We start from the raw sequence: 20,657 nt of genomic DNA on the forward strand, positions 1-20,657 counted from the left end.
TTGGCTTTTCAGCGCAGTTGCGACCTAATCTGCCAACCCACTTCTTTCCAAAGCGTCTGAGAGCTAAACTCGATGAACGAGCAGTGTGTGTGTGTGTGTGTGTGTGTGTGTGTGTGTGTGTGTGTGTGTGTATGGGGGTGTCTGAGATTTGGGGCTTCCATGCGGCGTCATGCAGAGTCGATCATTGTCTCTCTCACACTTTCTAACTAGCCATTTCACAACATCCAGACAGCGGGTTGGGGCTGTACGCAGCAGCAGCAGCGGCTTTGCCCTCAGGGTTCTTTTCTCTCCCCGTCGTCGACCATAACTAACAATTTGGATTCGGCACGCGGATGAGACCAATTACAGGACTTAATCTATCATGTCTCCTTTCCAATCGGCTGATAGTGAAATGAGTGAAGCAATGGCTATGGGGATCCGCGTCCGCAGGGTGCGAGAAGTGTAGGCTATTTTTAAATAACTAAGAGAATGAACGCTTTGGTTTGACTGCAGAGCAGACTTTGCAGAAGCTGATCGCTAGGCATCATGTACAGGCAGGAGGACTTTACACTCAGAAAGCCGCTGAGTGCGTTTGATTTCGGATTACTGTGACAGACTTCTCAAAGAGGAGATTTTTTTTTTTTTTTTTTTTTGTTAAAGGAGTCTGCTTCCTCTCGCTCCTGTTCGCTGTCCTCCGGGTTTCTGCAGGACTCCAGAGGCGCGGAGAGCCCATGCAGCCGCCAAGGTTGGTCGATTCTTGTTTGTTCGAGACTAAATTTCAATGTATGATACGAGTTTCTTTAACTCGAGTGCAGTCAGCGGTGTGCTTTGGATTCCTGTCTACCTCCAAATATCCCTGTTTTCCAATCATCTTTTCGGTTTTTCTGCCATAGTAACAACCTGATCCACCAGTGTCACTCAACAAACTGCAACTAAACCAACTATATTGTTCCACTCCTGCTGCATACGGAAATACGCTGTTTTATTCACTACAATTCCAGGATTTATCATAGTAACTAATATGTATAGCATGCATTGCGTAAAGGAGGATTTTCTCCGGAGCTGCGCAGCAGGACGAACGCGCCTGTTTAATGAAGGTTTTCACCTTTTAAATCCTCCATGCCTGACAGCCCCAATTAGACCAATAACCAAGCTGTCCATAAAGCTCAAATTTAATGACAGGTTTGCTTGTCCTCATAAAGCCATGTGCGTTTGTGTCATGGTTTGAAGCTTCGTGTCGGAGCTCTTAACAAGCGCCATCTGTTGGAAAAGAGGGCCTGTCGAGGCAGATCTACAGAAAATGACATTTTAACACCACCCCGGCACATGACTTACACTTTAACATAGTAAGCATCACAGTGTCTAAGCTGTGCCTGCCGTTGTTACCCAAACAACACGCATTAACAGGTGATTTAAGGGATGTAAAGCAGCTTTTCATGAAAAGAAGAAAGGTGATTACGTTACAGCTACTGGATTCATGGATCTGTTTAATTATTATGCAGTGCACAGCAAGTGGAGGGCAGAGTCAGACAAATGTTTCTAAATAATCCTAATTTATAAATGACAGATGATAATGTGGATCAGCCCTGTTGATAAGATTGTATCAGCTGAAATTAATCAAACCATGCGCTGATTAGTGTGTCTCCTACATTATGACTTTAAAGACTGACAAGAGGAGGCCTCAACCTATACTGCTGTCTCCTGATGAAGCCGCCCTCCCTGACGACAATTAGGGCCACGGCAACTGATCATTTTTTATCAATGCTTATGTCGTTCATCTGTGGAAAAACATATCACACAATATAGTTTAAGAACAGAAACGCTGCAGTCTTCAAATGGCTCGATTTGTCCAACAAGCAGTGGACAAGGATTTGTTTTCCAGTGGCATAAACGTGAGATTTGGGGAAACTGGAGCCTGACATAGTTTGAATAAACGATTCAGCCACTTGAACAGACTGTCAAAATGGCCAACACCTTTCAACTGTGCAAATTGGACATAGTCGCACAGCTCTGACTCGAAGTAGAGATGTCCCAACTGTGCGAGTAGCAGCAAACTGTGCAGAGACGTGTGCAGCAGAGCGCAGCCTACCGCCTACTCCTTAAACCTGATGTATGCAAGCACTCTGAGGTTTTTCCACCCTGCATTGGACCCCAACACTTGATAAAGACGCATACATCAAAGCCTTTGGGGGTGTTACGACAATTTCATTTCGGAGTTTGCTGCAGCCACAGTATCTCTGCCATAGTCCAAAAATATTCCACAATTCATCAAAACATTTCAGCGAGCAGCTTAGACCTTTCAGCTGCGCTCATTCATTTCAGATGTGAAAGCTTGGCATATTACTGTTGGAAGTAAGTCTGCACAGGGCCACCCTTGTTGAAAACATGTGTAGGCTCAGACCTCATTGTACATGAACATATCCATCACCCGTGAGAGGGACAGCAACCACAAAGACATTCACCACTCTGTGGAAAAATACTGTACTGCCAGCCACAAGCCGAGTGCACAGCCATCCGTCAGGTAGTATTTAGGGTTAAATGGCAATGAAAGGCACCGGCAATGTGGCATTTGTGAAATTCAACTAAAAGTTAAAAGAGGGAGCGTGGTCCTTTTTTAGTGGAGGGGAACAACAGCTGTGTGCTCTTTTGAGGAGATGTTGTAAAAATCCATAAACCTGCAAGCAATACTCATGTTCCAATTAAAAAAAACTCAAAAGTAAACGAACGGCAGGGATACTTTCAATCAGGATGAAATCCCTTCTCTTGCGGTTCTTCTCATTGATTCGGTAATGTGTTAACCTGTTCCTGCTTACTGGGCTCGAGTCTGCTTACTTCATAGAAACTGGATTAAACTGCAACAGGTAAAAAAAGCAGAATATTTCCCTATAGAGCTGGAGGTGTCATTACAAACACATAGTTCATGCTTACAGTACTGTTCTGGGGTCTTTTTTTTAGTAATTTAGCAGACTGAAGACAGGCTTACAATCAAGCACATCACACATGTACACTTTAATGCTGAATTTGTGAGCTCACTGCCTCTAGAATTATAGCTGTGGCAGTGGCAAAAGCATTTCACTCCAAAAGATTAAAAGTTTAATATTCAGTTATATGTTCTGTTCAGGACACCAGATTTCCATAAAGCAGTTTAATTCCAGTGTCACACTTTCTTTATATCTACCTCCCTACTTACTATGCTTATAGTAGTTTTAACTTGCCACAAAGGCAAAACTGTCAGCTCACTGAACCGAAAAACTACTAAATATTTCCTCCTTCTAAACTGATATGATACTGCTCTACGTCACGTGTTATGCTAAACTAACTCTGCAGAACTGATTTTTCTCCACTGCACTGTTTCACATCTCATCGACCAAAACATTCAGAAAATAACTAGCCGATCATTCAGCGAAGAAAGCCATAGTTAGTCGCACCCCTACTTATCTGTTGATTTCTTTTTTGTTGTTGTTGTTTCGTTCCAGCATTCACTGAAATGAGCTGTTAACATTGTGGTAAACATTAAAGCCCAAGGTGTTTTATAGCTGCATTTATCCAAATGGAAATGTTCTTGATGTCTTTGGTACCAGTTTTGCACACACATGGTCCACAGCTGAGGCCTACCAGAGAGTTCAATTTAGCACAGTTTAGGCAAGGTGTACATGTCCCAGGGTATATAAAGTCTGTGTATAGTGACATGAACGTGAATGGACGTGATTTTTTTTATTTTTTTTTATGTTTTTCTCCTCTATCCTCGTGTATCCTCGCACTTGTTCAGTGGAAGCTGGCTCCTCGTTTTTTGTTTTTTTTCCTTCCCCCACAATGAAGTTATTGTGTTTCATGCATCAAAACAAGCCTTTCTTACACATGGTGTTGTGGACGACCACTTTGTGGGTCGTTAAAAGTCGAACAAGTCCGCACATTGAGGTGTAATGCGAGACTTACAGAGAGAGAAGGAGGGGGGGTGTTGTAAGGGGCAAAACGGGCAGCCGTGATTGGTTCAGTGCCCGCCGGCCCGCAGAGGCTGCACCTCCTCGGCACTCCCTCCGCTGCCTGCCGCGCTCCGAGCCGCCCGCGCTGCACTCAGTGCCGCCTGGGTAACGCTGCCGGAGCCGCTGCGTGAGCTTTCAGACAGAGGAGGGCACCCAAACAGCGTCTCGCCGGGCAGTGATGAGAAGACGGGGCTCTGGCTTCGGAACTCTTTCGGGTTATTTTTTTTTCTCCAGCAGGGCTGTCGGAGGCTCCAGCTAACTCTTCTCCACTGTTTTTCCTTCATCCAATGTGAGCAGGGAGAGGAGTGAAGTGCGACCCCGAGCTGGATGGATGGTTATGGGGGAAAGAGGGAGACCCTCGGCGCTTGAAGTTTGCAGAGTCCTCGCCGTGTTTTTCTCGCTTTTCCCCACCGGTAAGAAGACACACACACACTCTTAAAACCTTTTGCTAAAGTCACAGCAGGCACGCCTCACGCCGACACAGTGAGGATAATGTTAACTAGCTACAGGTGAAGTTGCAATCACAACTTAGCGTTAGCTAACTTGTAGTCCTTCGCGATGTTCGCCCTTTTTATTGGTTTTTAACCGTGGCCACCAAAGTTGCCCGGCCCGACGACCACTGCTCTTTCAACATTTTTAGTTCTATGAACAGTCAACCATTTAGTTTGGTCGTCCATAGGGGCTTTTGTTGGGGTCTGCAAATGGGTTCAAATACGGGTAAACGTACTGTAATGCGACGGGGCGATCCGTGATAAAGATCTACTAGATTACAGCGATTATGGTGGTTTAGAGCTAAGCTTTAACCCGCAGGTGTTTCCACCAAAACTTTGGGGAATTCTACAGTTCCGCATCACTGGCGATGATTTCCCTTGCCCTTGCATCGTAAACTGGACTATTTTCGGTAGTTTTCCCTTGTTTTCTTAGAACAGGGTATTCTCGAGGCTGCTGCGACTCTCCAACCTCGTTGTGTTTTTTGGGGGTGGGGGCACGCTCCAGCATTTTCTTTTGCTCATTGAAAGTTACTACTTTTCAAAAAATGTATTCAATTTTTTTTTAACGTTTTTGCTTGATTTTTGCAGTGCTGTAGCGATTAAGCGTTTATTGATCCGATAAATTGGTGCTGGCACAATAGGAAGGCAGCAGTTATATTTCAAGTGGGGACCAGGGTTGGGTCAGGTTACTTTAAACCTCAGTTACTTGGGGTTTTTTTTGTGTGTGAGGGATAACACCCTCCACCCCTCAAATTCACATATGATTTGAATGCCTTTGGATTGCTTTCAATCCAGCGTGCTACATCTTGTTCTAGATTTATTTTATTCGGGGTCAGTCATCTCGAAACATTCTCAGTGGTAATGAAATGTGTTTTGCATGCTTACAGCCGGCTAGCCGGGGGGGGGGGCATGGATCACATGGATCACAAAAGCAGGCGGGCAGAAACATATTCTAAAGATGGCATTGAAATGTGATCAAGCAATGTCACACCTTCCCTGTTAACCTGGGGCTGATCATAGCTACTCCTGTCATAACCAGGTGGCGTACTCTCAATTGGATATCATCTTGTTGCCACCCAGGACTGGTGGGAACGCCTCAGTCGGCTCACTTTAAACCCAACCCCCTCATCAGTTTCCCTCTTAAATCCCGTGCCGTCAAACAACAAAGTGATAACGTGCTGATAGTTGAGATCAGATTAGTTTATTGCCATCGGTTGAATGGTGGAAGTAAGTGCCGAGGGGCGCTGGGGTTAGTGAGAGAAGCGGCTTTCAAGAGTGGGACTTCAAAGTGTTCTGATGTGACTCTCCCCCTCCTCAAGACAGTTGGCGAAACAGCCTATGCCAATAAATGCTTTATTAGACGAAGGTGATAACCGTCAGACACGGTGTCGCAACGAGCGTCGCATCTCGGGAAATGTTTGAAGTGCTGTTTTATTTTTATTTATTTTTTTTGCTGAGAGTCAGTCGGAGGGTGTGTAAAAGCTGGAGATCTACCCACCAGCAGCGTTGATGATCAGTAAAAGTGCAGATTAGGATCCAGATAGAAGGCACTGGGTGTGAAAGGGAAGTACAGCGCTCTATAAATAGCATCATGCCTTGCATCTATGCTGATGCTTGGATCTGCTTTTTGCAGGTGTTTTTTTTTTTTTTTTTTTTTTTTTTTTTCTGATCGAAGGCCATCTAGATAATGGACAAAGTCTGAAAGGAGATAATCGGTGCTTAGGTCTTTGTTGCCGTTTGTCATATTGGCGGGTTTATTTTATCGTATGCGAGAAAAAAAAAAAACAAGGTCACCTTTTGGCAATGCAAGCTTAAAGAGAAACAGTAATGGCTGCCTGTGCGTTCTCGATTGGCTCAGAAAAAAACACATTCTCGGATCTTCTCAAAGCGTAATCATGGCTTTCTCTATGCGCTTGACTTGCCTTTGCTCATATGCTCTCTGATTCCACTCTGACAGTGAGTCTGCAGTGCAAGATCCTCAAGTGCAACGCCGAATTTTGGGCCTCCACCTCAAACCCTGGACCGGAGGAGGAGTATTGCGCGGCGGTGCGAGCGTACAACAGCTGTGTGCGCCGGACGGCGCGTACCTGCAGGGGTGACCTGACGTATCACTCCGCCCAGCATGGCATAGAGGACCTAATGAACCAACACAACTGCTCCAAGGAGGGACCGACATCCCAACCGCACGGCCGGACCCCACTTCCTCCTCCTCTGCCTCCGGTCCTCACCGACAGCCAGGAACGCTCCGATGGCCCCGAAGTGTGCCACTATGAGCGCAGTCTCTCACGCAGCACAGCGCCGCCCAACTACACCCACTGTGGCTTCTTTGGAGACCCGCACCTCCGAACCTTTGGCGACGACTTCCAGACGTGCAAGGTGGAAGGAGCCTGGCCGCTCATCCACAACAAATACCTGTCTGTGCAGGTGACCAACTCCCCTGTGGTGCCGGGCTCTTTAGCCACCGCCACCACCAAGGTGAGGATCATTCTGCTCTTCCCGTGTGCTTGTTTGTGTGGTGGAAGCAAATAATCAGCCAACGAGGCATTCCGTCTTCATTGTGTGCCAGTGTTTTGTTTTGTCTGACCTGCAGCCCGAAACCCGAAGGATTATCGATATCTATACATATATATCTATATTTAGTCTTTTATGGATGGATTTAGAATATCAGTCGTTTAATAAAAAATTTTAAAAAAAGTTTGGGAACTAACTTACAGCCTTCCCTGTTGTGACATTTGTTTTATGGTTGAGGGTGTATGCTTCATCAGATTGGGAATCTCTCCATGTTCTGTATTTGTGTGAGTGTCCTCTTTCATGTGGTCAGAGCTGCAGTGGGGGCTGCTTCTCTGTCAAACTTCGGATGCCGGTTAGCGTTTGGACGACAGCAGATGAAGAAGTCCAACCCAGCGCGAACACATCAGTGGCCCCCGATAAGCCTTTGAAATGACATGCTGCGCCAGAGCTGCATCAAATGTTAACACGAGGCTCCATTTTTCACCCCGGCTCAGCCCGAATTGCGGTTCGTACTGAGCGCAGTGAGGAGTTTCTCTCCATTAAACTGCAGATACCCTCCCCCCATCAAGAGATATTTTCTTTCACATCTTTATCAGCAGAACACACATGATTATAGTTGTTTTGTTTAATGGTTCAGTGGTTAGTTTGGATGGCTGCCACGTCTTACGGGTAAAAGTCGGGGTCATGAGATAAAAGTTGGCCCAGATCTGGCAAAGCATCACTGCTGAGGATCATAACTGAAGTGCTCAGACGAAGGTACAAGAGGACTTTGTCCTTAATCGCGTTTGTAGAAACCGCAATTTCTTTCTGTAATCAAGCCTTTCTTAATGACAGACATATTAAGTATTTGTGTTGGTTTTTTTAAAAGCTTTTAAAGTCATTACTTTTTTTTTTTTTTTCTCCTATGTTGCTATTCTTGGACGCAAATGAGACGGCTTTTTCGAGCCCCGTGATTCTGGACAAAAGGGAAAACAAAGCAGCGGCCTGTGCCACCTGTGCAAACAAGGCCCTTCTGGTAAAAGATCTGCATTAGCAGAGCGCCGTGTTGGTCCACTGCTCTCGCTGCAGCAAATAAAACCCGTCTTCATCCTAATGGAGCGATAACGGAGGCCTCTGCCTTTTATATAAAAAAAAAAAAAATTATTTGCTCTTATCAAATGGTTCAGAAATGAGCCGGGGGAAAAACAGATGCTGAAGTAGACGGGTAAAGGGCAGTGAGACAGAACTGGTGCAACACATGAGTTGTCAAGCTAATGGAGAATTCTGCAGGCCCCCCTACTTCCTGTCCTCTGTCTCCAACAAGCAGACACCAGAGTCCCCTTGGCTGTCCTCGTATTGCTGCTCTGACAATGGCTCGTTGGTGTCCCATGAAACCAAGCTTGGAGAGTCCTGACCAGTCTCACTTAATTAGCTACAGAGTATATCGCTGTGTCCTGGCCCGACGCCACTCCCTGGAGCATAGTTCTGGGGGTTCACAGGCAGGTTTTTCAGCGCTATGAATGGATCGTCTTTGTGTCTGCAGACTGAGGCCTGATTTTACATGGCCGGGACTCGTGTTTTTTGAGGGCGTTTACCTTGGCCTCCCCCCTGGTTGAGCCGGCCCTGAAATGTGACACTTAAGTGGGGTAGTGGGGGTAGACGGCACATATTAGCACCAACTTGTTCCCGATTGCACAAGTTAAAAACACTTCCCCCTTTTTGATTTTCACGTTTACATTCACTGGAGTTTACCTGGATTAAGGATTCAGTGCGCGAGCTGAGACTTAACGTGTGGAGTATGATCCTGTTACGGAGCTTTTGTGCTGATAAACTGTATTTTTCCTCTCCTCCCGCAGCTGACAATCATCTTTAAGAACTTCCAGGAATGTGTGGACCAGAAGATGTACCACGCAGAGACAGATGAGCTCCCAGCTGCGTTTGCGGACGGCTCCAAGAACGGAGGCGATCGGTACGGGGCTAATACCCTGCGAGTGGTGGAGAAGGTTCCCGGGCAGCATGTGGAGATTCAGGCCCGATACATCGGAACGACCATCGTGGTCCGGCAGGTCGGCCGCTACCTGACCTTTGCCGTGCGGATGCCGGAGGAAGTTGTGAACTCAGTGGAGGAAGGTGACAACCAGGACTTATATTTGTGTCTCCACGGCTGTCCTGCCAACCAGCGCATCGACTTTAGGAACTTCAGAGCTCGCGTGGCGGAGGCCCACGGCGCGGGCCGGACCAGGAGCAGCACCGGCGCGCACGGCTTCACTTACCAGTCTGCAAAGGCCAAGTGCAAAGAGCGGCTTCCAGTGGAGGATCTGTACTTTCAGTCTTGCGTGTTTGACCTCCTTTCCTCTGGAGACATAAACTTCACCATGGCGGCCTACTACGCCTTTGAGGATGTAAAAATGCTGCACTCAAACAGCAAGAGATACCATCTCTTTGAAAATAATGCTCTGAGCAGCGCAGCAGAGCGGGGAAGAGATTTACTCTCCGTCTCCCTCCTCAACCTCCTCGCCGTCTCATTGTGGATTGTGTGTTGTGCAGTTCGCCTTTAGGTTGTTTACAACAATACCCTCGTGTTGTGTCTGTCTGTGAGTGTTAGAGTTCCATTTTTTTTTTTTTTTTTAGTCGTGTCCTGAAGTCAGCCTATGGAGAGGAAAAAAAACAACAACAAAAAAAACAAACAAGTTTACCACTCTCCCACCTATCATCACATGTATTCAGCTGGTTCATTGGAGTGGTCTTTGAAGGGAGCAGCAGTGAGAGAGCCTCGCTACCCCAGAGCTCAGGGTATCCACCTGGGATTAAATCCCACATTCTCATCAGGGCCGCATGCCTATGGGAAGCCGGACAAGATGATCTTTTGCAGAAAGAGGGGTTTGCTGATCCTCCCTCCCCTGATCCGCACATTGGTGCAAAGCCAATGAAGCTCTCTGTGGCTCATGTGGCAAAGCAGGAGGACCTGACAGGGGCTTTTGTTAACCTTAGGCCAGAAGCAGCTCCATGTTTGATTAGTTTCCAGCTTTGGAAAAGCCTGAGCCTTTTGGAGGAAGCACCCAGCCAAAAGGATGTCAGAGCAGCGTCTCCAGTTGTCTGCTGTGGAGATTAATGGGTCATATTGTTAGGTTATGTGTGTGTGTGTGTGTACGTACGTATGCATTAGTACAATATGTGTGCCGAATCCAGCATCTGTGGTTAATTTTGTGTGTTTGTGGGCGCAGGAGTTTCCAGAAATGAGATTTAAGGAAGAAAAAAGAAAAAAAAAAGACCGAACCCTCCAGTGGGAGAAGTCTTTGCCATGTCTTTGTGTTGCACCCAAAATTTCAGAAATACAAAAGACGAAGCCTTCCAGTCTGTTCAAACGGGCTCCTTCAGCCAAACGGCAAATTCCAACGGGAACTAATGAAAATGGACTGTTTTCAGCTGCACGTCAGTTCCAGTGACATGGAACCGCTCCCTCCATTGTTTGAGCTGACATGTTGATCAGTTTTCGTGTTTCAAGTCTGTTATGTGAATGTAGCGAGCAAGAAAGCAAAGGAACAAACTTGGATGGCACTCTGAGCGCTTACAGAATCGCAGGTCGGCCAATCCAAGTGCAAGACCTTTAAGAGTTTAAAGTCTGCGCTTCGAGCCTCGGCTGGACAGCGGTGTAGGTGCTGCTGGTTTCCGCTGTAGAGATGCCACCTCCAGTCAGTTCGCAGTGTGCTGACCCAGCTCTCTGAGTAAATGATAAGCATATGTCTGTAAACGTGACTTCATGGCTTAACTCGTTGCCAAAGAAACACGCTCTTGTGCCAACATTTGCCGAACAGCTGAATTTCATCTTTCAGATGGTTTGACATTAAGGTGAAATCCTTCACTGTATATAACTCGTGTTTTGTGGGTTTTCTTCTTCTTCTTTTTTTTTTTTTTTTTTGTTTGCTAAGCTGATGAAGTACAGTAACGCATACTGTTAAAGCAAAACGAGTCCGTCTCTGCAGTCTCACCTCGGCTCCTCTTGCGTTTCATGTCAACACGCGCTCCTCACTGCGAGAGCTTTGAAGCTCAGCTCGGTATCCGTCCGTGTGGGAAGTCCTTCCCGTGGACGCCGTTACCAACGGGGCGCAGTGCTATGGTCATTTCTCCTTTACACTGAAGTGTGTGGCAGGCCTTACTACTGCTATTTGGAATACATGTCGGTGCAGTTTGACAAGAACAACAACAAAAGACAAAAAAGAATAATAATAAATTGTCCTACAAACAAATGATTGTCATGTTGAATCTTGTGTTAATAGATGTAATTTGTATTGTGTTTCACAGTATATTGTACATGTATCATGTGAGATTGTACATACGTTTTTGTGCATTGTCGAGTTTAAATTTGTATATAACCAGTCGTGTTGTGAATTTATCACTCCAGTTTTTGTACATGAGATGTTTTGGTTAATGTGAACTTTTTTTTTTTTTTTTTCTCTTTCAAAAGGGATTTTTTTTTTCAAAAACATGAACGCCGCAGAACAGATTATGGTTGGTTATTATAGAAGTAAAGGCGTGTTTTGTTGCACATCACACACCTTGAAAGCAGCCCACCTTCACTAGAAAGGAGAATGTAGGGAAAGTGTCACGTGGCGTTCATGTTCTTGAGTCGAAAGCACTTTATTATGTTTTGCATTTAGCTCTTATTTTGTTCGACGTGCGATGGTTTGAAAAGAGTAAAACGTAGCTGAATGGGAAAAATGCCAGAAAGCTCAAACGCTGTTGTGTGTAAGTCTAATGTGGTCCCTCGTGCCCGCTGTTTATAATGTAAGTTATTTATTGAATAAAAGACGGTGTCTTGTTCATGAGCTGTCCAAGCCTCTCATGCTGTCATGTTCTTATCTGCGGTGCTGCACTGCCCCCTGCTGTCAGGACGGAGCATCGACGGGAGCAGATTCTGGGGGGAACTGGGCTCTTTGAAATCTTTGATTGGGGCCATTTGTCTGTCAGTGGCAATTGATCTATATTATAACCACTTATGGCAGGTGATATAATTTAGTTGTGCAGACTCAGGTCCAAAAGACAAAATATAGAGACGATTTGTTCAGGGACGGAACCATTTGGATCAACGCCAAAGTGAAATTAGCTTAACTGCCTCCGCGTTTCTGCGTAGAGCAGGTAAACTGGTGGGGTGATCAGCTCATCCCCGAAATAAGACAAAGAGACACATTTTCTGCCGGATAAATCTTACATTTCGACATTTGGAGTCTTAAACTCGAGGATTTTTTGTGTCAGCTAGTTGTGCAAAATGACTGGTTTCTCTTTTTTTTTTCCCTTTTAAATTGGGCGTAATGAGAGGGAGCGCGAGCTCAGCTGTGCTGTAATCCCCACGCCACAGAAAAAAATGAAACTTTCTCACGTGTGAACCCTGTAAGAAACTGTAGAGCCGGTCCGGCTCTCACATATTGCGTTTTTATATATATTATACTATATATATATAGAGAGAGATATGTATCTCTCTCTATATATATCTATATAGATAGATATATAGACAATAAAATATTTAATTACTTGAGTGTCTTTACACAGGACGAGACTGATATTGAGTCCCATTATGTGTAAGTTTACAGAGACAGAGATAAGGAAATGAATTTCATTGTGTAGCAAAGTTTATTACATATGTCCAAACATATGTACAGCACATTTCTCATGAAGAGTGGTATCGTCACAAATATAAATTATTTAGACTTTCTTACAGAACATATCATACAGGAACTGTTGCTTGCTTTACTTGAAAGTGGGAAGGAAAATAAAATAAAAAAAATAAAAAACAAGTTGGCTGTTCACTGTAACAGGTCGACTAAGTGCCCCAGACAACACAGACGCACGCACGATTTCTTTATATTAACATTTATAACGATATCCCCTCAATCATCAGCTCTTCTGTAAGTCACAGAACCAAACGAATTACCACAATACATGGTCCCTTCTACGGATTCAAATTGAATTATGAGCGAATAGTACGTCAATACACATAAATAAGGCACACATGAAGCAGCTTTGAAAGAAAAAAAAAATACTAATCATCAGGACAGGAGCAAGAACAGATTTGGCACAGAAGGAGTGACAAGAGGTGATATACTGTCAAAGAGCCACTTCCTGATAGCTTCTCGACCTGCAACAGCACAGTCGCCTGTGTGGGGGAGCAGAGCATTTGACCCGAAACCATTGATTCAGGAAAACCACCTATTTAATGAGCGCTTTTATTGTGTGGAAGAATGGGCGAGTTAAAGAAGGGACTGAAGTGCCATTCCTAACCATCATAATACTGCGAGTCAAAAAATAAAGGGTGGTTCCAATTCATAGTGTTATCAACCTTTGCTCAAGTTGAAATAAATACTGCTTAGATGGTTTCAATCTCATGGAGCCTACAAAGTGATGACAGTGAAGAGAGCAGTAAAGGATTTATTACAGCTGCAGTTACAGAGATCCCAATCCGTTCGACACGCGACCAACGGGAAATTTTCTTAAAAGCTTTTCGAAAGTCCTGACGAGTGTGTACAGATCCAACATACTGGCTCGTTCGATCGAGTTTCCCCGGGCGATTCATCCGCTGTGAAACTCCCGTGATTCGGTCCGGCTACATCGGAGAGGTTTTTTTTCGAGGTGCAAATGACGACACGTTTCACATTCTAGTGTACCAAAAAAAGTCTTCGAATGACATCGTTTGCAATACTTGAAGCTAAACACAAAAAAACAAAAAAACAATAATAATGATAATAATGTCCATGTCATGGTTCCTTTGGGAATAATCCCATACATTTACCATTCGAAAGGCCAAAACCTTCAGGCACTTTTAGGGCTGAGATCACTCATCAGTTCGTGCATCCTAAATGTTCCTTTTAATAGTCCACGGGACTAAGCATCCATAGGCAATCCACTCAGTCTTACCATGATAAAGTGATGAGCCAGTTCATTGAAACATTGTTTTCAGTTTCGTTTCCGTTTTTTAAGACGGACGGAAAACAAACTCCCTCCTTCAGGGTACAAATCCCTCACAGCCACAGTCACGGGGAGAAGACAGTCAGATAGTTTGGTTTTGCTGGTAAAGAGAGTCCATGTTCCCTTTTCAACAGTGAGCTTATTAATGGCGAGTTCACACTTGTCCATCAGCAGCGTCACAAGGCTTTGACCTTGGACAAAACACTCGGGTCGGTGTCTGAGCCTCCGCAGGCAGACCTTTATGTCTTCCTGCTGATCCAGTTTGGCTCTGCTGCGGAGTTGGGCTCTGCGGGCCGCTCCAGCGGGGACCGGGAGTCCTGGGGAGACTTCTGAGACTGCGGGGAGCGAGGGTCCAACAGAGGAGGAGGTTTGTCGGGGGGGAAGGGTCTGTTGTAGTGCTCTGGCCCGGTTGGACCCGCTGGCCTGTGGTCCGGCAACCTCCGGAAGTCCTGATGGGAGCCTTCACTTCCCTGGTGGTAGTTGGGACGGAACTCGTCAGGACGTCTTCTTTTGGGGTCCGAATGCCTGAAAAAGATCATTCAAATGGGATTTTTTCTTTGTCGCCGAGAGAGAATTCACATTCTTCTTATAAATAAGAAGAGTTCTTTCAGAAAATACATGAAACAGAAGCATGCAGCCCATCACTTTTTGTCAACCTTGTCTAAGTGTGACAACGGACATCCTGTTGAAATCAAGAGATGCACAGGAGGAACAACACCCACACACATCTCAACATGTAATGATTTACATAGTATCAGAATCAGAATTTTTTTTATTGCCAAGTAATTATCACATCACAAGGAATTTGGCCTGGTCCGTTTGGTGCAATAAAACAAAAAATATAATAATAATAAAATGTAAAATAATAAAAATAAATGTACAAAGTATTAGTAAAGATGATACATCTATAATCTTCCTCAACTACTTGCATTGTTGACCACTTTTTAGCTCGCACCCACCTGTGCACGTCACCTGGCTTTCGGGACTCACCTGTCGTAATAGGGTCGGTGACCCCTGTGGTCTCGGTCATTGCTGTACTGATCGTAAGGCCGTTTCCGAGGAGAGCTATTGTTGCGGTAACCGCCCGAGCTGCGATACGAGTCTCCGTGTGGACGCCGGTCACCGTAGTGATCCTTGTAGCGATGGGGGTCGTACTGATGATGGCGGTCTCCCTGCCACGGCTGGTTGCTGTTTCCCGGATAGCTGTATTTGCGATCCCTCTGCCAGTCTCCTCGATCTGCAATTGAACGTGAAAGGGTTTTCATTTTTAAATGAGCAGCGCGCGATTATTTTTGGATGGTCAGAGAGTGCTGCTGTCAGCTAGTAAAGACCCTCTGCACATTGAAATAAAAATCGGGTCCATCCGCACGTACCATCGTTGCCAAAGTGCCGTTTGTGAGCCGTATTGTACGGTTCCCTGTGGTGTCCGTGCGGTCCCGACTGAGACGCAGATTTGGAGGATGGCTGAGTGCCTGTGGAGTCTCGACTGGAACCGGAGGCCTCCGGCCTGAATGATTTTACTCTTCCCGAGAGGTCTTCCTTCTTCTTTTGCTCCTTCTGGAAACGTCGCAGAGGGATATTTAGTGCTGGCAAACGGTGGCGGGTCGTATGGACTCAATGACCCTGCCTGGCAACTTACCTCTTCCTCATGCGATCGCTTCTTCTGTGCCATTTTGTAAAGCTTGTGAAGCTTCCTTGCGCCAAACTCTGTAAACTTAGACACAAAAATCCAAAGGTTCCTGCCAAAAACAAACAAAAAAAACCCAAGACAAAACATTTACAATGAGGGCTGAATAGGCGAGAGTTATGCGAGTTAATGTGACAAAGCTAGAGGCTCTCTTTTTTACCTTCGCCAGATTTTAACATGTTCAGGGTCGCTGTAGGCTTTAAGGCACTCTGTGATTCGGTCCCCAATTTTCAGCAGGCATGAGCGAGTGTGCTGGAGCTGCTCCTGGTCGGACAGACCCTCGTCTGGTTTGTCTAGCTGCTTCAGGGCCTTTTTCACCGGCCTCATGCGCTCCTTACACTACACACAGAAAGAAAAAAGAAAAAAAGGACTCTTACTGGAATGCTTAGCTTTTCGCATAACAAAAACATTACACCACACAAACTCCTCCGATTTAAATCATTGAACAAGAGCTGGAGAGGAAGCTCACAATACTGAATGTCTCCTGGTCAAGTTCATCATCCTCCTTCCCCTCGATGGGAACGGGCTCAGACCCGGCCGTAATGTGCACTGGACCTTGATTCTTCTTCCCTTTGGCTGCTTTTGCCTGAAAGACAAAAATAGAAGACAGCAAGACAGTTAACCCACACCTGCCTTTTAAACCTTATCTGGATAAATTGCACTGTTGTATTGTATCTCATGCTAAAAATTCTAAAAAAAAAAAAAAAAAAAAAAAAAAAAAGTATAGTTTATTAAAAAGAAGAGAGTAAATCCGTCAAGGCTGTAAATTTGAGCATTTTCGGGTCAGGACTACTGTTGTGAGATACCTTCTCTGCTCTGGGCTTAGAGGCCTTCTTTTCTTTGTCCCCATCCTTCTCCTTTTTAGGTGTTCCCTGTTTTTCTTTGTTCTCTTTGTTGTCCTTTTTCTTTTGTCTCTTCTTGACATTGGGCTTTTCTGTTCCGTCGTCCTGCTTACAGCACAAAGAAACAGCGGGCCATCACAATGAGGTCATGGGGCCGCAGTGGTATTTGGCACCTTAATGAGAGGCTCTGTCACTCAGTTTACAAACAAAGATGAATTCTACTCATTAGTTACAGCATAAGCTGCATTGAGACCGCGCACGTTCCCACTGCAGAGTGCGACTGACCTTAACCTCGCCCTCCTCTGAGGGGTTATCGGACAGCCGGGGGGAGGAGATGTCATTGCCCTGCTCGTCTTTGAGGACCTTGCTCTCTTTTTTCACCCGAGGCTTCCTCTTCTTCACTTTCACCTTGGAGGACAAAGCCAGATGAGCAAAGAGGAAGCTTGCAAACTCCACTACGGACAAGTTGCCCGGGGAACACGGCCATCATACCTCCTCTCCCGTTTTGGACAGATCGGCGTTGTCCTGTTCTTTTTTAAGCAGCTTCAGGAGATACTCCGCTCTCGCCTGCAACTGCTTGGCTTGAGGCTTCTTGCTTGTGTCGTCCGGAAGAATCTGTGCACAAGGAAATGAACGTCAAGACTGCTCCATTCATCCCCTCGCACACCAGACTTGATGAGAATGACCGAAAGAAATGTAGCTGCAAGACCCAACTTTTGCTCATCAGAAATGGACTCATAGGTACATTTCTTCAGTAGAAAAAAATCAAAGTCTTACCAAGTATATTTGTCTCATTTCTCGTCAAAATATCTCATTACACTTAATATAAGACACAACTGCCTAACAAGTACTATTTCAGCCAGATATAGGGACTTGTTTGAAGACAATACATCTGGAATATCTTGTTAATTGCAAAAGTCTTGAAAACAAATTATTTTGAGTTACATATCATATGAAACAAGCTTTTTTTTGATATTTGAAGAGGTTTTTAAGCTAATTTCAAGATCACTTTTATCTCAAAAGTCCTAAATATCACATCTTATTTCAAGAAATCTTGACAAGCCGATTTTCACTAGTTCCGTTGGCAGATTTTTTCGCTTATTTCAAGCAGAAAGTCTTGTATATGTGGTTTTTCTTACTTATTTTTGGAGGGGCATTTTTTTCCAGTGTAAAGTCTTGAGATGCCAGTTTGAGGCAGCGTACTATGAATACTTGCCTTGTCAGCGAGTTTGAGGTCGGGATCAGTCTTGATCAGATCCCAGTTGCCAAAGCCGTGCTCGTAGATGCCGAGTAAGAGCTGGATGTCATCCTGCAGATCCCAGTCTGTGTCAAAGTGAGCTACTTTCACCCTGCATGTCAGATTGAACCTGGAGGGAGCAGAGCGTTGTCAGATTTAATCTCAACACAGATCAGCCTTCTCTGAACATCTTGCTCCTTCTCTTGTATTTACAGTGGCATCTTACTTGTTTCTCTCAGCGGGGTTGGAGGGCACCACTTTGTGCAGCGGCTCAAACTCCTCCTCATGCTGGATGATGGACTTGGCGTTGACTTGCACTCCTGAAATCTTGATATTAATTCCACGTCGCTTCCCAGGACCTTTGGCTGGAATAACATCACGTGTCATTTTGGGGACAAGTGCTGAAGAATGCAGTTTTTTTTGTCCTCGTGAAGTAAAAAAAACAAAACAAACAAACCTTCAACTGGGTTCTCTTTGAGCTGTTCCTCGTGCTCCTGCACCGCAGCCACACAGCTGGTGTGAATCAGCTCGCCAAGTCTCTTCAGGTCCGCTATGGACTTGTCCACCAGCTCAGAGTCTCGGGCAATGGCCTCCAACCTGGGCACGAGATGCAGGTTTAACAGAAGTGCTTGAAAAGGGGCCAACATGTTTAATTGCTTAACGAACAGGAATGAAGTCTTGAATCTCCATCTATGGATTATCTATACGATTAAAGAATAGGCCTACCTTTCAAGGGGAGATCCAAACTTCTTGTATGCCTTAATGAACCTGTTGATAAGATTATGAATGCAGTTTTCATTGCTCTTGTGAGAGAGGCATAACGAATGCAACTGGGGTTCAGCTTCCTTCTCCATAGGAAGTAACAGCCAAATACCTGCGGATCTCTGCATCGGTGAAGCCCTCCACATTGTTTTTGCGAGCTCTGGGTCTGCCTCGCTTCTTCGGCTTCTTGTCGTCGTCGCTGTCGTCAGTCTCGCTGTCTGAGCCTGAGGAACGCTGCTTCAGCTTGGAGCCCACGTCGCTGTCGCTGTCGTTGGCCTGGGGCTGGAAAACAAAGGAGCGGTTGCTTCTGTTACTTGCCTGTGTATACAGGTACGTTAGGTGTGTAGCGGTGAACAGGGTCCGGAAAACAAGATGAAGCATAAAGCGACATTTTTGTGCGCCAAAAACCGGTCGGATCTAATTCTAATGAGGTCCGAAAGTGTGAGTCTATCCCACAATAATCCAGCGTACCCGCTTGTTAGAGCTCCTGCTCCTGGGCAGCATGAAGATATCCTCCATCTCCCGCTGCTTCTCCTCCTCCTCAATTTTGCGGCGCTGGTCATCAGGAATGATGTCATCCCATTCCCGGATGGCCCTCTCCTCAAACTCCGGACTGGTTTCTTCCATACTGGAGAAGTTGGCAACCTGCAGAAATGAGTGGAAAATGGTGAAAAAGCAAAAAAGTGTGAGTATAACTTGAACTGCCACCCATGTCTGAAAGTGAAAACGTGAAAACAAAGCTGCCTGCAGGGACCTTAAACTGTGACAGAAGCTCATCTGTCGCGTTGGAGCCTTGGTCGCTTTCTCTCGTTTCGGCCAACCTCAAGATCTCATCGATATCCATCTCCTGCGGAGACAAAGAAATGCTGGTTTATTTCTGCAAGCGTGCAACGCTACAGCTGTCAGAGCACAGCAGAGGATTCACACGATGTGATACCTGCGGCTCAGACTCCTCTCCCTCTGCCTCTTTGAAAAGGTCCTCCGCACCAAACTTGAGAATTGCCGTCAGTTCTTCTTTATTGAAAGGGTTAGAACTGGTAAAAAAAACAAAAAAAAACAAAGAAAAACATATAAGAACATTTAACACACCACTAACAAGCGGAACAAAAGCTGATTAACAGGAAAGGTCACTTTCAAAGTCCTACTTTGTGTTTCCCGAGTTGCTGTCCAGAACAGTTCGGCCAGTGGTGTCCATTCTCTGAATGACAAGATGGTCCAAAACCATCTTCTTCTTCGCCCTCTCGATGATGTCCTCCTCCACCGTTCCTTTTGTGACGAGTCGGTATATGTTTACCTGCGAGGAAACAGCAAGGATTTCCCTTTTTTTAATACAACGACCTCTCCGCTCAGGCGAGCTCGCCCATAGTTCCAGCCACCAATTACCTGCTTCTTCTGTCCGATCCTGTGAGCTCTTGCTTGCGCCTGCAGGTCATTTTGAGGGTTCCAGTCGGAGTCAAAGATGACCACGGTGTCTGCCGAGGCCAAGTTTATACCCAAGCCACCAGCTCTGGTGGATAACAGGAAGCAGAAGTCCTGAAAAACAGAAAACATGGTATAATAGGAGAATCGGTGAATATTCTTCTTTGCATGATTTTTATCTTCCCCACCCGTCAAAGAGGCTTTTTGTAACAAAGAATTGATAATCATTTGTGGGAAGTGGATTTCATAACGATACAGTGATCAATAGTACAATAAATGATGGCGCTACCGTATCATGAATATATATTTTACTGTAACTTGACCAATTATAGTACAAATAGCCCAAATACCGTAAGTGTACATACCTCAGAGCCTTCAGCATTAAAGTGGTCGAGTGCTTGCTTTCGGATTTCTCCCTTTATGGAACCGTCCAATCGCTGCAAAGGAGAAGAGCAAGATGACAAATTCACCCTTTAAAACATTTCCCCAGCAGCCGTCCGCTACCACCCCGGCTTCATCCGGCTTTGTGTCCACGGTGGTCCGACTCGGACGGACCACAACAGTCGAATGCAAAGACCAATTCGGCGACAGCAAAACAAGCCGAGTCAGCTGTTCTCCGGCAGAAAATAACCTGTTGATATAAATAAACACATGCAACTCTAAGCCTGCGTGCGACAACACTGACATTCGATCCTCATCAGAGACCAATCCGTCCAGCGCAACGTCCAGAAGGCGCTTCACTGTGAACATCAACAAAACCCAAGAGGCAAAAAACCGAGGCCAAGTGGTTCTGTTTGGACGTGCCAA

General features: G+C 45.4%; 2 protein-coding genes across 3 annotated transcripts in view; one reads left to right on the plus strand and one right to left on the minus strand.

The window, feature by feature from the left end:
• Window positions 1-232: 232 nt before the first annotated feature.
• rgma (repulsive guidance molecule BMP co-receptor a) lies at window positions 233-11,764 on the plus strand. Its single transcript, XM_075469816.1, has 4 exons — window positions 233-724; window positions 4,260-4,375; window positions 6,411-6,928; window positions 8,800-11,764. The coding sequence occupies exons 1-4, from the start codon at window positions 711-713 to the stop codon at window positions 9,499-9,501; spliced, it is 1,350 nt and encodes a 449-aa protein (XP_075325931.1). The 5' UTR covers window positions 233-710; the 3' UTR covers window positions 9,502-11,764.
• Window positions 11,765-12,548: 784 nt separating this feature from the next.
• The window catches only part of chd2 (chromodomain helicase DNA binding protein 2), a 28,769-nt gene continuing 20,660 nt past the window's right edge, over window positions 12,549-20,657 (minus strand). Inside the window, exons 23-42 of one of the 2 annotated variants that reach the window (XM_075469818.1) lie at window positions 20,216-20,287; window positions 19,815-19,964; window positions 19,577-19,725; window positions 19,369-19,465; window positions 19,186-19,278; window positions 18,903-19,076; window positions 18,544-18,713; window positions 18,396-18,437; window positions 18,127-18,266; window positions 17,896-18,034; window positions 17,649-17,799; window positions 16,925-17,047; window positions 16,718-16,840; window positions 16,397-16,540; window positions 16,060-16,176; window positions 15,751-15,929; window positions 15,543-15,642; window positions 15,277-15,460; window positions 14,894-15,140; window positions 12,549-14,428 (exon numbers count right to left, since the gene is read on the minus strand). In XM_075469818.1, the coding sequence (XP_075325933.1) occupies window positions 14,143-14,428; window positions 14,894-15,140; window positions 15,277-15,460; window positions 15,543-15,642; window positions 15,751-15,929; window positions 16,060-16,176; window positions 16,397-16,540; window positions 16,718-16,840; window positions 16,925-17,047; window positions 17,649-17,799; window positions 17,896-18,034; window positions 18,127-18,266; window positions 18,396-18,437; window positions 18,544-18,713; window positions 18,903-19,076; window positions 19,186-19,278; window positions 19,369-19,465; window positions 19,577-19,725; window positions 19,815-19,964; window positions 20,216-20,287 (2,880 nt within the window). In that variant the 3' untranslated portion in view covers window positions 12,549-14,142. The remainder of the gene's footprint in view (window positions 14,429-14,893; window positions 15,141-15,276; window positions 15,461-15,542; window positions 15,643-15,750; window positions 15,930-16,059; window positions 16,177-16,396; window positions 16,541-16,717; window positions 16,841-16,924; window positions 17,048-17,648; window positions 17,800-17,895; window positions 18,035-18,126; window positions 18,267-18,395; window positions 18,438-18,543; window positions 18,714-18,902; window positions 19,077-19,185; window positions 19,279-19,368; window positions 19,466-19,576; window positions 19,726-19,814; window positions 19,965-20,215; window positions 20,288-20,657) is intronic. The other variant, XM_075469817.1, reaches the window with a different exon arrangement.

Source organism: Odontesthes bonariensis, chromosome 7 (genome assembly GCF_027942865.1).
Source record: "Odontesthes bonariensis isolate fOdoBon6 chromosome 7, fOdoBon6.hap1, whole genome shotgun sequence".
Taxonomy (NCBI): Eukaryota; Metazoa; Chordata; class Actinopteri; order Atheriniformes; family Atherinopsidae; genus Odontesthes; species Odontesthes bonariensis.

Bases quoted from the DNA above. Each gene is read 5' to 3' on its own strand.
- rgma (XM_075469816.1), top strand. The intron at 4,376-6,410 runs GTAAGAAGACAC...CCACTCTGACAG, and splicing joins TTTCTCGCTTTTCCCCACCG to TGAGTCTGCAGTGCAAGATC. The intron at 6,929-8,799 runs GTGAGGATCATT...CTCCTCCCGCAG, and splicing joins TAGCCACCGCCACCACCAAG to CTGACAATCATCTTTAAGAA.